This window comes from Taeniopygia guttata, chromosome 7 (assembly GCF_048771995.1).
Source record: "Taeniopygia guttata chromosome 7, bTaeGut7.mat, whole genome shotgun sequence".
Lineage (NCBI taxonomy): Eukaryota > Metazoa > Chordata > Aves > Passeriformes > Estrildidae > Taeniopygia > Taeniopygia guttata.
Genome location: NC_133032.1, coordinates 11,116,443 through 11,132,128, shown reverse-complemented (window position 1 = coordinate 11,132,128; position 15,686 = coordinate 11,116,443). Strand labels below are relative to the sequence as shown.

The 15,686-nt window shown below is 57.1% G+C and overlaps 2 protein-coding genes across 16 annotated transcripts; one reads left to right on the top strand and one right to left on the bottom strand.

Moving 5' to 3' along the window:
* Positions 1–802: 802 nt before the first annotated feature.
* BCS1L (BCS1 homolog, ubiquinol-cytochrome c reductase complex chaperone) lies at positions 803–5,443 on the bottom strand. 5 transcript variants are annotated; one of them, XM_030278334.4, is made up of 9 exons: positions 5,336–5,418; positions 4,985–5,136; positions 4,186–4,562; positions 3,778–3,917; positions 3,489–3,683; positions 3,220–3,283; positions 2,713–2,882; positions 2,146–2,263; positions 803–1,474 (listed from the first exon to the last, which is right to left on the bottom strand). In XM_030278334.4, exons 3-9 carry the CDS (start codon positions 4,503–4,505, stop codon positions 1,222–1,224), a joined length of 1,260 nt encoding a protein of 419 aa, XP_030134194.4. In that variant the 5' UTR covers positions 4,506–4,562; positions 4,985–5,136; positions 5,336–5,418; the 3' UTR covers positions 803–1,221. The 5 variants fall into 5 exon arrangements, with proteins under 5 accessions (XP_030134194.4, XP_072788190.1, XP_002194741.4 ...); XM_072932089.1 differs by having other exon boundaries at positions 5,246–5,337; XM_002194705.6 differs by lacking the exon at positions 4,985–5,136 and having other exon boundaries at positions 5,336–5,443.
* Positions 5,395–15,635, top strand: ZNF142 (zinc finger protein 142). 11 transcript variants are annotated; one of them, XM_012574942.5, is made up of 9 exons: positions 5,395–5,530; positions 6,129–6,456; positions 6,998–7,621; positions 7,869–8,129; positions 8,580–9,392; positions 9,623–9,800; positions 10,424–13,637; positions 14,536–14,641; positions 15,001–15,635. In XM_012574942.5, the coding sequence occupies exons 2-9, from the start codon at positions 6,174–6,176 to the stop codon at positions 15,498–15,500; spliced, it is 5,979 nt and encodes a 1,992-aa protein (XP_012430396.5). In that variant the 5' UTR covers positions 5,395–5,530; positions 6,129–6,173; the 3' UTR covers positions 15,501–15,635. The 11 variants fall into 11 exon arrangements, with proteins under 11 accessions (XP_012430396.5, XP_072788169.1, XP_002191827.7 ...); XM_072932068.1 differs by having other exon boundaries at positions 7,866–8,042; XM_002191791.7 differs by having other exon boundaries at positions 7,866–8,129.
* The last annotated feature ends 51 nt before the right edge of the window (positions 15,636–15,686 follow it).

The following is a 15,686-nucleotide window of genomic DNA, read 5'->3' as shown; positions in this document are numbered from 1 at the left end:
GATGTTGCGTGTGGTGGCATCGGGTCCCTCTGTCTCCCCCCCAAACACTCCCCATCCTCCCAAACTGCTGTGGGACATTTGCCAGTCACTCACTGGCCAGTTTTGACCCCCAGCTTTGAGGGAAGAGGCTGGATCTGAGCAGCCAGCCTCTGCAGGATGGCCAAATGCAGGGTTTGAGATGCCAACCAGCAGCATCCTGCTCCTTCACTTGCAAAAAATATTTGTGCAAGTCTGGGGTTGCATTAAAGCAGTGCCTATTTGCACCAAAATCCATCCAGGTTCCATTGACTGTGCCCCTGTGTATTGCCATGTCCTCTTGGCCCCATAGGGCAGAGGGAAGAGGAGGGCTAAGCAGTGACCTACAATTTGGGTTTGGCTTGGAATCCACTCCCCCAGCCCAAGCAAGGTAATACAACCCCCCAAACTGACCACATTAACATAGGACTGACTCTGGGGAAACAGGACTGGAAGGGGAGAGCTCTTGAGAAGATCTGCTGTAACTGGCCAAGGCCTTTCATCTGCCCTCATACAGCTCCAGGGCCACACATCTCCTTTGGTGGGAAGGACAGTCAGGCCATCTAGTAGCAACATCCAAGCACATCTGTTGCTTGGCATTGTAACTCAGCAGGACCAGCAGCACCAGCCTGGAGCCTTAGGGACAATGAGTTGTCTCTTAGGAGCTGCTTTTTTTCAGAAACACTCTGGATTTGCAGTACCGGCCCTACCAGGCCCTAGTCAGGAGGGCTGTGGACCAGCAGCTAGAGGGGTAACTAACAGAAAAACGAACCAGAGAGACAAGAGCTGTGTTGTGTACTTCACAGAGGATATTCATAAACCAGTGAGACCACTGTCCTTTAAAAAGACCAGATGCTTTTAGCAGTGTAGAACCCCAATGTCCTGCCCACAGGAAATGCCCTTTTGGGGCACCTCGAGGCTGACCCATAAGGAAGGGGATTCACACCAGGAGCCTTGGTAGTTTACAGCAATCCCAATATGAGGCACACACTGGTGAGCAGGGCTGGTGCAGTAGCACCCAAGTCTGGGGAGCAGCAAGAGCCAGATTCCCTCCCTTGCTGTGAGGCTGGCAGCTCTGAGTCTCCAAAACCAAGGCATATGTGAACAGAGACCTGGCCTGTGCAGGTGGGCAGCTTCATGGCATCCCCAAGATGGTCAAATCTTTGTCCCAGTCCTCTCAGTGTCACAAGGGAAAGCTGGCCCCTGTCACAGGAGGCTGGAGCTTATGTTTGAAGTGGCTCCTTCAGGGTCCGTCTTGTAAAGCATGAAGTGGCCTTGCACCTGGGCAGCGCTGATCTCTTTGGAGACTGCCAGCGCCTGCTCTGCGAAGTTCTGGGCTGCAGCCGGGGGCTGCTCGGGGTAGAAGCGCTGGAACATGCGGGCGAGCTGCCAGCGGGAGCAATGGCCCACGTACTGCTTCAGATCCACACGGCCAGGGCGCACCAGAGCTGGGTCCAGCCTGTCACGAGACAAAGGGTGGGGCTGCAAAACCTGATCAAAGCATCTGTTCAGGTTGTGTCCTGCAGGAAGCCCCTGTCCTTTCTGCAAAGTGCCATGCACTGTGAGATGGTAAGAGGGCAAACAGGTTCATCCCTGGGGAGACTGAGGGGACAAATCAACCCAAAAAAAAAAGGAGAGAGCTGGGGAAGGACTGACTCGAAAGGAGGATAAGAATGTCCTGGGAAACAGCTCTGCCCATCTCTGTCCCATAAGCAACCTCTGAAGAAACCCCTAGGCCAGCTCGGTCTGGAGTGAATCAAGCCTGCCACAGCACAGCAGCTGTCCAGGCACCGTGAGCCCAGGCTGCATCCCACCAACCCAGTGGGCTGCACGTGGGGCTAGCGCTTCACTCACAGCATGGACACAACCCCAAAACTTGCAGGTCCCCACAGGCAGGAAGCTGGTACCACTCCTGAAAGACACAACTATGTTCTGAACAGCAAGTAGGCATCTGAGGCTCCAGCAAAAGGGGTCCTGATCAACAATCAAAGGATTTGCATCCCAAGGGAGGATGTAGGAAACCTGAATGCCCAGTCTTCATGCTGGAGGACTGAATAAATAAAGCCCAGCAAAAGGGAGCAAGATTTTCCTGTGCTACCCACCCCGCGCCCTCCCAGCAGCAGCTCTGACCTGTCCACGTAGTTGGTGGTCATGAAGACAATCCTGGCTTCTGTGGAGGCCACACCGTCCAGAGCATTGAGGAGACCACTGAAGGTCAGGCGCCCCATGCCTTGGTACACAGCCGGGTCTGGGAACAGAGGTGTCTGAGATTGCAGCTGTTGGCCACTAACCCTGCACAGGCTTGTGGGCCACCTACCTATCACCTGAGGCTTATGCCAAGCTCCCCACTCACTCCTTGCTTGGAGGCTGACCCTCTGCCTGGCTGGCAGCACATTCTCCTCCCCTGCCCACACACACCCATGGGAACACAGAGAATGAGAAGGAAAGCCACCTTCTCCATCATCCTGAAAGTAGCTGGGCAGGAGAAGGACCTTTGCCTGAGGAAAAAGGATCCAAATTCCCTTTTACAGCCTAGCCGAAACTGGTTAAGTTCCAGTTTGGGCCCTGAGGCCTGAAAGATTCCCCCACTCTTGGTCTCTGCTGGTGCAGTTGAGCAGCCCAGAGTCCAAACATTTTCCAGGTACAGCCACAGAACCTCCCTCCTGCTGCTGGCCCAGGAACAGGGGCAGTGCTCACTCTCAGCAGCAAGGTCCCGGCTGACGAAGGCAGCATCCACATCCTCCAGCAGGATGATGCTCTGCTGCGGTGCTACACTCAGGAGGTGATTGAGCCGGTCATCAGAGAGGCTGTGGTCACTGAGGCTCAGCAGGCAGATACTGTACTCCAGTTCCCCAGCCAGGGCTGTGCTGGAAAGGACACAAAACACATGGATGTATCACAGTGGGAAAGCCCGCAATCAAGGAAAAACTAGATTTCTCCCCTTAGCAGTAAGGGACAGGGCAGAGGGGTCCTCTCCCAGCAAGGATCAGGGGCAGGCAGAAGCCCCTGTTCAGCCCACCCATACATATGAGGCAGCACTGTGCAAAGCAAGGGCACAAAGGGCTTGTCACCCTGACCTGTCACAGTGCCAGTAGTGCAAATGCTTACAATAGGCACCACACATAAGGCACAGCCCACTCCCGTATTCCAAACCCTCTCATCCAAGACTGCTGTGGCCCAGACCAGGGAGCTGACAATACTCACATGAAGCTGCTTTTCCCACATCCTGGAGGACCATAAAGCAGGTAACCTCTTCGGTAGGGGATCCCTAAAAAGACAGTGTTCTTTTAGGATAACCACCTGGATTGCTCTGTGATCCCTCCCTCCTGTAGTACTGTGCTGAGCACACAAAGAGGATACACCTGGGGAAGGTAAACAGCAGGGAAAAATCTCTCCACAGCCAATTCCAGAAAGGACCATGAGCATCCTGCCCCACCCCACCCCGTACAGAGCACACCACACCAGAGCCTTGCCTCTTTCACTGTACCACTTGGGGTTGCTGATGAACTCCTTCACGTCCTGAACCAGCCTCTCTGACACACCTTCCTCCAGCACCACAGAGCTGAGGGGCCGCCGCCGGCGGGGGAAGCCGAACTGACGCCACTCTGCTCCCACGGCCGTGTACATGATCGTCTTCCCCTCCTGCTGCTGCAGCGCCAGCTCCCGGGCTGCAGAGAGAGGCAGAGGGGACAGCTGCCAGGGAAGAGGACCTCTAGGGAGAAGGTTGTTCCCAGCAGGACCCCACATAGTTGCCCTACAGACCTTCCTGAAGGATGTTGAAGAAGATCTCCCGGTCAGTGCCCAGTGCAGTGAAGGTGACAGACTCCCAGGGGGTCCCTGTGTTCAGGTCAAGCATCTGCGTCTCCCGGCTGCGCTCGATGCGAATCCACTTCCTGCGGTACCTGGGGCAGGAAGACAGGTGGGTGTACAGTGATCCAGCACCACTCAGCTGTGCCTCACCTGGTTCATGCCTCAAGAACACATCTCATGTAAGGAAATAATTTCACACTGCTGAATACAGGCTGCTCTTGCTACTCGTCATCTTCTGCTCTATCCCAGACCCAGAGAGGAAGCAGGGCCCTCTCCAGTGTCTCTACAGCCCCCCCCCCCGCCCCAGTTTGCAAAAGGGAGGATCAATCCCCCAAACTGCTTTCCCCTACCCTCCCTTACCAGATGAAATGATTCCCGAGGCTGGGAATAAAGTCGAACTTGGTGCTGACACGCCCGCTCTCGTGCTGCAGGTATGATGTCTCAACACTGAGGTGCTGCGTATGCTTGGCATGGTGGGAGACCCAGTTCAGCAGCCACTGGTAGCTCTTATCCTTGCTGGGCACCTCCAAGGTGATCATATAGTGGCGCCTGAAAGCCACCAGCCCAAACTGGGCCCCCTTACGGGCTGCTGCCAGGACTGTGCCCACCCCGACGAGGCCAAACCCAGCCCCGAAATATGGGTTGTCCTTCAGTGCTAAGACAAAGTCAGAAAAGGGCATTGTGGGAGGTTAGGCAGCTCCTTTCCACAGCATTGTTTCTGCACTCTGGCAACAAACCTGTGAGGAAAGAATGAATGGTAGCAAGGAACAAAACAGATTGCCCACAGTTCCCTGTCATTTATGATGGCCAGGCCTCAAGGTGAAGGGCTGCCTGGCACGTTTGGATTTCCCACATCTGTGCTTATTACCAAGTGTTCCTGCTGACTGCAGGAATCCTCCCTCTCTGCAGGCCACTGAGTGAGCCAAGCAGGAGGGGGTCAGGAGGCTCTTGAAGAAGCACAGGAGCATCTGTAGCTTCCTCAGTAAAAACAACAAGGCCAGAGTTTTACAGGGTTTTATTATTTGAACAGCTAGAAATCATGAGCACTGCAATTATTTAAGGTTTATCGTTTGAAAAAGCTGAAACACATGCCCAGGCTGAGTCAAGAGCCGGGTCTTTGCTGCCGAGAACGGGCACACGACGGTGGTAGAAGACACACCTCCATGTGTAGATTATTAGCCGCATGCTCCGGGGGCCTGAAGCTTCTCCACCTCCCTCCGCAGGTCTGTCGTGTACTGGGATCGAGGGGGAGCCTTCCCCGCCAGACGCACAGCCACGCTCCGCTCTCTCGGGTACACACCCCCACCTCCACTAGAATAAGGCGTGACCTTCCTCCTTACCAGGGCACCCCGCGGGCGGGGTCCCGCAGCCTCCCCCTGCAGGGGCCCCACCCTCCCCCGCAAAAGACCCGTATCCACACCGGCCTTCCCCGCAGCAGAGGCACAGCCCCGGCCACTCCGGAGGATCCCGCGCCGCTCCCGGCCCCGCTCCGGCCGGCGCCGCCGCTCACCTGCACCGCGCCGCTTCCGCTGCCGCCCGCGCCGCTTCCGGCCGCACCGCCGGGCCGGGCCGGGCACGGCGGCTGCGCGCACGCACAAAGGGCGGCGCTCTCGCCGCCCGGCACCGCCGCCGAGATGTGCCGGGGCAGCGCGACCCGGGCCGGCGGGGACAGCCCGGGCTGAGGGCGCTTCGGTGACAGCCCTGCGTAAGGGAGAGAGACTGCGGCACCCGGGGACAGCCTGGGGTGAAAGGCGAGAGGCCGGGGACAGCCTGGGGTGAAAGGCGAGGGGCCGGGAACAGCCCGGGGTGAGGGGCTGGGAGGGCCGGGGACAGCCCGGGGTGAGGGGCTGGGAGGGCCGGGGACAGCCCGGGGTGAGGGGCTGGGAGGGCCGGGGACAGCCCGGGTGTGAAAGGCGAGGGGCCGGGGACAGCCCGGGGTGAGGGGCTGGGAGGGCCGGACACAGCCCGGGTGTGAAAGGCGAGGGGCCGGGGGGGGGAGCCCGGCCCGGCGGGACTCGTGGGGGCACCTGCTGGCTGGAGGCTGGGCATGGCTCTGAGGGTGGGCTCAGGGGCCGGCCCAGCTGGACACAGGGAGCAAGCCCTGGGTGTTAGGCTCGGGGAGAATGTATAGCTGTCCTTGCACTCTTGTTTATCCCGTGACAGAGGGCTTGCCAGCAGCCTGCTTGAGGCACAGCAGAAAGGAGCCAGCGTTGAAATACCCTGCCTCGAGACTGGCTGCTCCCCAAAATTCTCTTGGGCTCTGGGATGTCCCTCATTTAAAGTGCTTTCTTCTTCTGTTTCAGATTGAGAGGTCATCCAGCCTAGCACCAAGGAAGTGCCCAGTGGCAATGAGCGCAGCAGTGACTGTATCAGAGGGTGCCAGCAGGGAGATGGAGACCCTGTGCTCGGAGCTGCTCCTGCCCACACCGGGAGAAGTGGGAGCCGTGGGAAGCCCTGGTGTGGCCAGCGCTGGTCTGGCTGGGACACCCCCGCTGGCTGCCAGCCAGGACTTGCTGCTGACAGAGGCATCGATGCCGGGGGAAGGGGCACACGCTGAAGGAAGCGATGTGGAAATATTCATCGAGACAGTGGCTGGCAATGTGACACTGAGCAGCACGGCCAGTGCCACAGGTATGGGGAGCAGGGAGTGCAAAATGGACCCCACTGCAGTCAGCAGAGCTAGAGAGGTCTGGCCAGGGTCCCTATCCCAGGTGCCCTCAGATCTCTGACCCTGCATCGTGTGTCTGGTGCTACCCATTGAGCACAGACCTGGCACCAGCTGGGTATATGGATGGGGAGAGTGTGGGAGTTGCATGCTGCATGAGGGGGTTGCTCCAGGCTATCAGCAGGGACCAGGCAGAGATCTCCACCTAAACTATTACCCCCTAGCATGCTTCCCATGTGGGTCCGGTGTGGGCACTGGACATCCTAACGGGAATGGGGCCAGGCCAGTTTCTCATCTCTGCATGCTTCAAAGTGCAGAGGGACAGAACTGGTTATCATGTCCACCTGGATGGTGGTATTTCCCCTCTTATAGGGGATATGGTTCCCAAAATGTAATTTGTGGCAAGAGGGATTTATTCTTCTTGTCCAGAGCTGGAACTGAACCACCAGTCCCAAGCTCTGGGTCTTTAAAAAGCTCCTTCTTACGCTCATCCCTTGCTCTCTGCAGAGGTTCTGGTGAAAGTGGTGGAGCTGTACTTTTGTGAGAGGTGTGGCCACAGCTTCTCAGAGGCCTCCCTGCTGTCCCAGCACCAGTGCCTGCTGCTGCCCCCACAAGAGCACCTGGAATTCCCAGGGGCACTGTTGGCTTCTGCCAGCGAGGGCCAGAGGGATCCCAGGGGCTCAGAGCTGCCCGGAGCCAGCACACAGGAGGGCTCTGCTCCCGAGTGCCTGCTATGCCCCGTCTGCCAGGAGGCGTTTTTGCAGCCTGGCCAACTCAAGGAGCACTTCAAGACCCACCGTGCCCCATCGGGAGCCCTGCCCTGTCCCGAGGGGGGCTGCCACTTCACCACAGAGGACCGCAAGCAACTGCGCAGTCATCTGTGCCACCTGCACGGGGCCTCCCCCGTGTCCTGCGCCTGCCGGGCCTGCCCGCTGCTCTTCCCCAGCCGCCAGGCCATGGAGCAGCACCACCGGACACACTTCCCCTTCCACTGCGGCCACTGCGACTTCGTCACAGCCAACGCCAAGCTCTTCTGGCAGCACAGGAAGGGTCACGCCACAGAGTCCCCTTCTGAGATGCCCACAACAGGCGACCCCCACAGCCTTGACCAGTGCTGCATCCTGCCATCAGGTATGGCTGGGTGAGGGGTTGGGGCCTGTGGGTGCTGCAGAGCCTGGCTGTGTCTGTGCATCCCAGTTACAACTGGAGGAGGCGGGGTGAAGCTGGAGGGCAGGGAACCCTGCGTTTGTGCCTCCTTGCAGCACAGTTTGTGCCCTCCATCTCAGCCAGGTGTTTTTTCTGCGTGTGTGTGGGTGTATGAGGGTGGTTTTCTCTTGCATGGAACATGATGATCTCTTGTCTTTCCCCACTGAAGCAGCATCAGAAGGGCCGGAGGAACCAGGTGATTCCCACCCTGGCTGGAAAGCCAGTACAGCAGAAGCCAGGCCAGCAAAGCCTGGAGGTACTGGGGACAGCTCCTTGAAGGGACAGAAAGCATCAGCTGGAGAAGAGGACTCAGACAGCAGTGGGGAGGAGTCACCAGAGGAAGATGGTGAGAGCCTCTGCGAAGCCGAGGCCAAAGAGGATGGGAAGGCAGCTCCTAAAAAAGTTGGAGTGCCACAGGCACAGCGCTTCAAAGGTAGGATGCAGGGCCTTACCAGGAGCAGCTCAGGCTTTGTGAACAAGCACTACATCTTTAAGGCTGGCAGGGAAATGTGGCCCAGGTTGGTGGGTGACCTCACATTTCCTGCATGTACCAGTGCACTTGTTCCCCCAACCACTGCCCAAGCAAATATGTCTCTTCTTTTCCTGTTACACATCCTGCCAGGTTTAGGCAAAGGTCTTACCTGGGTTTGGGAACCAGGGGCAGGCCTGATGTAGGCTGTGCATTGCCAGTGCTGAGTTGGAAAGAACTCATCTGAAGCATGCTGGTGGCTTGGAGTGGGTACAGTCTCTCTGAGTAGGTGATGGCTGTGTGACTACCCATGTGTATAAATCCTCATCCTGGCACAACTGGATCAGGGACAGAACATCTGCCTGTGCTCTCCATCTTTTCCCTATTAACTGCTCCCCCTCCTTTTTCCCCCAGGGGATATTGCAGAAGGCTCTGAGTACCTCTACAAAACCCACATGTGCCCCGAATGCAAGCGATGCTTCAAAAAGCGGACCCACCTGGTAGAGCACCTTCACCTGCACTTCCCTGACCCCAGCCTGCAGTGCCCCAACTGCCACAAGTACTTCACCAGCAAAAGCAAGCTGAAAATCCACATGATGCGGGAGACAGGCGAGAAGGCTCATCGCTGCCCACTCTGCCACTACAGCTCAGTGGAGAAGAATGCTCTCAACCGCCACATGGCCAGCATGCATGAGGACATCTCCAACTTCTACTCCGATGTTTACTCCTGCCCAGTCTGTGAGGAGAAGTTTCGGCTCAGCCAGGCCCTCAAGGAGCACTTGAAGACTCACAAAACTGAGCCCAAGAGGCTGAGCTGCTTCCACGGGGACTGTAACTACTGTGCAGAGGACCGTAAGGAGTTTGTCCGTCACCTCAAGGATGCTCATGGCATCAAGGCAGTGGAGTGCAAGTACCATGCCTGCTCGCTGCTCTTCGGCACGGCTGAGGCCATGGAGGCTCACCGGAAAACCCACTACGCCTTCCACTGCCAGCAGTGTGACTTCATCTGCTCCAACAAGCATGTTTTCCGCAAGCACAAGAAGCAAGGCCACCCGGGCAGCGAGCAGCTCCAGTGCAGTTTCTGCCCCTATGCCACTTTCAACCCTGTGGAGTTTCATGACCATGTGGGCAAGATGCACGCCAACGAGAAGATCCACAAGTGCACCGAGTGTGCCTTCGCCACAGCGCACAAGCGGGTGCTCATCCGGCACATGCTGTTGCACACTGGTGGGTGTCCCCTGTAGCAGTCCCAAAAGCTGAGCTGGGATGGGGAAGGTGTCTTGTCCTGCCTCTGGGTGGGCAGGGAGGGCTGGGTCAGAGCTCCTGGGTCCCACCACCAGCTTTGCCAGCCCAGGATCACTTGGCTGAAGTTGTTGCATTCTCCCTGCTGAGCTGGTTTCCCTGCCATGTTGCTTTATCTGGCTGTCATGCTGAAGGCATTTGTGTCTTGCATGTAGGAGAGAAACCTCACAAGTGTGAGCTCTGCAACTTCACGTGCCGGGATGTGAGCTACCTGTCCAAGCACATGCTGACCCACTCCAATGACAAGAACTTCATGTGCACCGAGTGCGGGTACATCACCAAGTGGAAGCATTACCTGAACGTCCACATGCGCAAGCACACTGGAGATCTCCGGTAAGACCCCCTGCTCCACTGGCTTGGCAGCATAGTCAGGGCTCCCCAAATCCTGCTTCAGGGGTCTGCTTCTGGCTGCACGGTGTGCCAGACTTTCTCACACCTGCCCTGCCCTTTCTGGTGCATGAGAAATTTGGGGTTTGAACTTACAGCATGGTACTGTGGAGACAAACCTATTTTTGGTGTTGCTGTGCCACCAAGGAGGTATATTGCCTCCAAAGTGCAACTCTGAGCTTGGGTTCATTGCTCTGCTGATGTTTGTGGGTCAAGGCCATATTCAGGACTGCCAAATTATCACCTCCTTTGAGTCTAGCCTGCCTCCAGGGATGCTGGAAATGCTGTTGGCATGCACGTGTGAGAGTGTGTGTGTCTGACACAATGCTCAGGGAATCTATCTCCAGTCCTCAGGCTGAGAGTGTAAAGCACCAGCAGTGCCAAGGGCTGCAGCAGGTAGGAATTGCCTTTGGTAAGAGCTGTCTGGATGGCAAAGATCAGATCTGGCAAACCAAACAGTACCCCTTCCCTGTTTGTCTGGGATGGGGAAGGAGAGCTCAGCGTGCCTGATGAAGCTCAGCCTGCCTCAATTCCTCGTGCTGCCTGACCAGTTCTGCTTGTCTCTGCAGGTACCAATGTAACCAGTGTTCGTACCGGTGTCACCGTGCTGACCAGCTGAGCAGCCACAAGCTGCGGCACCAGGGTAAAAGTCTGATCTGCGAGGTGTGCGGCTTCGCCTGCAAGCGCAAGTACGAGCTGCAGAAGCACATGCAGGCAAAGCATTCGCAGAACTACCAGGTACCTATCTTCCAGTGCCAGTATTGCACCTACCAGACCAAGTACAAGCAGGCACTGCTGAACCACGAGAACTGCAAGCACACCAAGCAGAAGGAGTTTCGCTGTGCCCTCTGTTCATACTGCACCTTCAGTAACACAAGCCTCTTCTTCCATAAGCGCAAGATTCATGGCTACGTTCCTGGTGACAAGGACTGGCTGGAAAATTACGCCAGCAAGGAGCTGGAGATCAGCTCATCTGAGGCACTCTTTGGCTATGAGGTCAGTGCAGCCCTGCATGTGGATGCCAGTTCCCCCCTCACTGGCAAGGAGCAGTGGATGAAGGAGACACCATCCCAGGTGGAGTCTCAGGGAGAAGAAAGCTACCAGCAAGTGTTCATGATGCCCCTCCTTGAGCAGGATGCTGCTCCACCGGAGAGCAGCAGCAAGGCAGAGAGAGGCGAGGGAGAGCAGAGCTGTCCTATTGTTGGCAATGCCCTGGAAGATGACTGTGTGCGAGGAAATGCTGCCACAGGCTCTACTGAGCTCACTGTTTCTGAAGATGTGGCAGAGAGCTGCACCTTGCACTTGGAGGCACTGAATGTCTCATCTGACCCTCTCCTGGAGAACTTGACTGGACAAGCCTGTGTGACCCAGCCAGAGAGTGTGGAAATGCTGTCCTGCAAGGAGCCTCCCGGAGCCTATGAGTTGCTGGGCTCCCAGGATGGCCTTGGCTTGGAGGACAGTGGCAATACACTTGAAGACATCCCAGACTTTGAGGAAGAGGTAGATGTACAGGAAGACAAGGTGGTGAAGGGCAGTATAGCAGCAGGAGACAACCAGGGAAAAGACACCCTAAAGCAGGACATGGGCCACCTTGAGGGGTCATGCTCAGACCACCACAAGGTCATGGCAGACACTGAGGAGAGAGAGACCAGCCAAGCCAAGCTGCCAGAGGCCTGGCTCAGCATGCTGAAGACACCTGAACAGGGCCACCTGCCTGTCCCAGAGGATGTGCCCACCTCTGGTGACAATGCCAGGGGCGGCTCAGAGTCAGAGCTGAAGGCTCTGCGGAAGCAGGACAAAGAGCAGGCAGAGACACTGGTGCTGGAGGGCAGGGTGCAGATGCTGGTGGTGCAGTCGGAGAGCCAGGTCTTTAAGTGTGAGAAGTGTTCGTACATCACACGGAAGGAGAAATCCATGTCCCTGCACTCCAAAGCCAGCTGCCAGAGCCGCCGGGCCCCGCTCGTGTGCCGTGAGTGTGGTGCCAGCTTTAAGCAGCAGAGGGGACTCAACACCCACCTCCTAAAGAAATGCCCTGTTCTTCTGAAGAACAAGATCCTCAAACCAACCAATCAGGAGGCACCTGGACTGTGCCAACCTGCTGACCAGCCTGGTGATAATGGTACAGAAACAGCAGAGAGCGAGAAGGGAGGCTCAGAGGAGTCTGGGCATGCTGAGAGCCCTTGGGAAGCTGAACTGCTACCTGATAAAACACAAGCAGCAGGCATTCCTTTGACTGGGGCACAGACATCAGGCTGTCATGCCTCTGAGAAATCCCTACTGGGTGATAGCACAGAGGTGGCAGAGGAGCCTCCTCAGCAAGGGGGTGGGACTGAGCCAGGTGGAGCTGCTGGTGCCTCCCAGCCTGGGAAACCCTCAGAGAAATACCGACTGGAGGGAGGAAAGCTGCACTGCAATGCCTGCTCCTTTGTGTGCTCTCGTGTCACCACCATCACCTCCCACGTGGAGGATGGCTGCCGGAACCTGGAGCAGTTCTGGTGCTCACAGTGCCCTGAAACCTTCCGCTCCCGGCGGGCCCTCAAGAGCCATTGTGCTGAAAAGCACATCGTGCATCCTGAGGACGAACCCCAAAGGACCGAACTCCCTGAGGGGGACCCACTCAGTGTTGAGAAAGACCAGACCAGTGAGCTCCCACTGGATGCAGCCCCACCAAAAGCCACCCTGCCCAAGAGGAGGCGTTTCTCCTGCCCCACCTGCCCCTTCACCTGCCACCAGGAACGGGCCATGAAGACTCACAAGAAGAGGGGCTGTGTTACCCTGGGTGAGTTTCGCTGCACCTCCTGCCCCTTCACCTCCAAGGTGGCCAAAGCCCTGCGGCTGCACCGCAGGCTGCACCGCAAGCATTACAGCAAGCGGCCACAGCTGCAGTGCCGCCAGTGCGAGTTCACCTGCAAGCAGGCCCGGTGCCTGCGGCAGCACATCCGCATCAAGCACGAGGGGGTGAAGCCACACAAGTGCCGCTACTGCGAGTTCAGCACCACGCGACGCTACCGCCTGGAGGCCCACCAGTCCCTGCACACCGGCGTGGGGCGCATCGCCTGCGGCATCTGCAGCCAGACCTTCGGCACCAACTCCAAGCTGCGCATCCACCGCCTGCGCGTGCATGAGAAGACGCCCACCCATTTCTGCCCGCTCTGCGACTACAGCAGCTACCTGCAGAATGACATCACCCGCCACGTCAACAGCTGCCACCACGGCGAGCTCAACTTCGGCTGCTCCCGCTGTGAGGCTCGCTTCAGTTCCGAGACGGCCCTCAAGCAGCACGTCCTGCGACGGCACGAGGAGAAGGTTTCCTACAGCTGCCCACGCTGTGACTTTGTGTGTCACAGTGAGGCCACGCTCAAGTGCCACGTGCAGAAGCAGCACCCACACCTGGAGTGCAGCACCTGCAAGGAGACTTTTGCCACCCGGGAGGCACTGGAGGAGCACAAGACGCAGCATTTCAGCCACCGCTGTGAGCTGTGCAGCTTTGCAGCCAAGGAGCGGCAGCAGCTGGTGCGGCATTACATGGAGAGCCATGAGCCGGCTGCCCCCCAGGACAAACCCCTGCACTGCCCTTTCTGTGACTTTGCCTGCCAGCACCAGCTTGTGTTTGATCAGCATATGAAGGGCCATGGGGGCACCCGCGTGTACAAGTGCTCGGACTGTGAGTACACCACCAAGAACAGGCAAAAGATCACGTGGCACATCCGCATCCACACTGGTGAGAAGCCTTACAAGTGCCACCTCTGTAAATATGCCTGCGCTGACCCCTCACGTCTCAAGGTAAGAGCTCTGCTTGGGAATGTATCCTGCTCCTTCTACATTGCTTGAGGGGTATCCAGCCACAGGGATTTGGGGAAGAAGTTCCTAAGGGGTGGTTTCATCCTCAGTGTTCAGTGGCTCATACTGAACAGAAATAGGAGTCAAGCAGATAAAAATCATGTCAGTACAATACATTTCTTCTCTGCTGTTGCATTTTAAGGGTAAGGGAGACTTTTAACAAAGCAAGAAGGTGGCAGCAGTCTTAAGTTCACTTCTTTTCTTGCTGACATCTCTGGCTTTCTCTGGGTGCAGCCTTGCACCATTCAAAGCCAAGTTTGGCTGCTTGCTGGCTTCAGCATACTCTGTGGTGCCAGTTAGACACAGTGCAGGGAAACCTCTAGCTTTCTTGGAAGTAGAGTGTGACCCTGCCCTCGTTGCTGTAGGTGATTAGCATCTTGATGCATGGTAAAGGGCTTTTCCTAGAACAGGAAATGCGTGGCTGATGGAGGCATAGGGTAATGGAGGGAGAAATAGTCTGGTTTTGCTAAAAGAAGTATTGACTTTTTTAATGGCCAGGCTGTGCTGGAGCCTCCTGGGGCCCCCTGGGACAGGCTGTGCAATGTGCTTAGCTCTGTTGGGTTGGCTTTTCCATTTGACTCTGCCTTACATATCAAACTGGGGAGCAAAGCCTGTGCCATCCACAGGCTGAGCCAGAGCACCTCAGCAGTAGAGGAATCTCATCCCGACCCTGGTACGGATTCCCCTTGCTCATAAACTGCCAAGCAAGCACACAGCCCTCCTTGTCCCATGCAGCTGGAGATGTCAGAACTGTCTGTGAGCCTCTCACTGCCACCCCAAAGCCCTGCACATCCCGAGGGCTGGGGACATGGTCTCATCCTGACCCTCTCCTCCTGCTCAGTATCACATGCGGATCCACAAGGAGGAGAGGAAATATCTCTGCCCTGACTGTGGCTACAAATGCAAGTGGGTGAACCAGCTCAAGTACCACATGACAAAGCACACGGGTGAGTGCTGCCCACTGAGGACAAGCTGTCAAGCGCCGGGGGGGGTGTTGGGGCTGCTCCGTGCTTCTTTTTCTGCCAGTGGCCCAGCTAGAGACAGAGGAGGACATTTAGGGCATTAGCACATTATCCTGTGGTAATGGGATGGGGGCAGTGCTCTTAGGTGGGAGGGAAGTGTGGGTGCCACAGACCCCGGGCACTATTTGGTGCCTTGGAAATGGGGATCTTGGTGTGCCTGCTAACAAGCTGGGATTAGGGGGAAGTCCCTGGGGGCTTATGCTCTGTTACAGGGATGGAGAGATCCGTGGACTGGAGAGCACGGTGCCCCCATCCCAGTGCCATCCCCTTCCCTGTCGCCACAGGCCTGAAGCCGTACCGCTGCGATGAGTGCGAGTACTGCACCAACCGCGCGGATGCCCTGCGGGTGCACAAGGAGACGCGGCACCAGGAGGCTCGTTCCTTCATCTGTGAGCAGTGTGGCAAGGCCTTCAAGACGCACTTTCTCCTCAAGACTCACCTGAAGAAGCACAGCGAGGAGAAGCCCTACGTGTGCAACGCCTGCGGGCGGGCTTTCCGCTGGGCAGCTGGCCTGCGCCACCACTACCTGACCCACACCAACGAGCACCCCTTCTTCTGCCGCTACTGCCCCTACAAGGCCAAGCAGAAGTTCCAGGTCATCAAACACATCCAGAGGCATCACCCTGAGCACAGGGCTGTTGACCCTAGCCAGGGCGTGGGAAAGGACCCCAGCACACACACCGTCCACCTTCACAGTGTGCAGAGGGAGAGCCAGGCCAAGGAGGCCCCCAGGATGGAGGAGGAAGGAGAGTGCCCCGTAGAGAACGATGGCACATCACAGTGAGGCTGCATCCCAACTGCTTTAATGCACTGGTGGCACTGATGTGCTGCAGAGATGTATGTGTGTATATACAGGCATATATGTATATGGGTTGTAAAATACACAACTGTATAAAAGGAATTGCTCAGTTCCTTTTAATACCGTTTCTTTGTGCTGCTTGGAACTCCCGTGTGAACAGTGGGCCAGGTG

Excerpts from the sequence above, each read along its gene's own strand:
- BCS1L (XM_002194705.6), bottom strand. The coding sequence starts at position 4,505 with ATGCCCTTTTCTGACTTTGTCTTAGCACTGAAGGACAACCCATATTTC. Across the intron at positions 3,918-4,185 it reads CTCGGGAATCATTTCATCTG|GTACCGCAGGAAGTGGATTC; the intron begins GTAAGGGAGGGT and ends TTCCTGCCCCAG. Across the intron at positions 3,284-3,488 it reads CAAGTGGTACAGTGAAAGAG|GGATCCCCTACCGAAGAGGT; the intron begins GCAAGGCTCTGG and ends CTGTCTTTTTAG.
- ZNF142 (XM_002191791.7), top strand. The coding sequence starts at position 6,174 with ATGAGCGCAGCAGTGACTGTATCAGAGGGTGCCAGCAGGGAGATGGAG. Across the intron at positions 7,622-7,865 it reads GTGCTGCATCCTGCCATCAG|CAGCATCAGAAGGGCCGGAG; the intron begins GTATGGCTGGGT and ends TCCCCACTGAAG. Across the intron at positions 14,642-15,000 it reads CCACATGACAAAGCACACGG|GCCTGAAGCCGTACCGCTGC; the intron begins GTGAGTGCTGCC and ends CTGTCGCCACAG.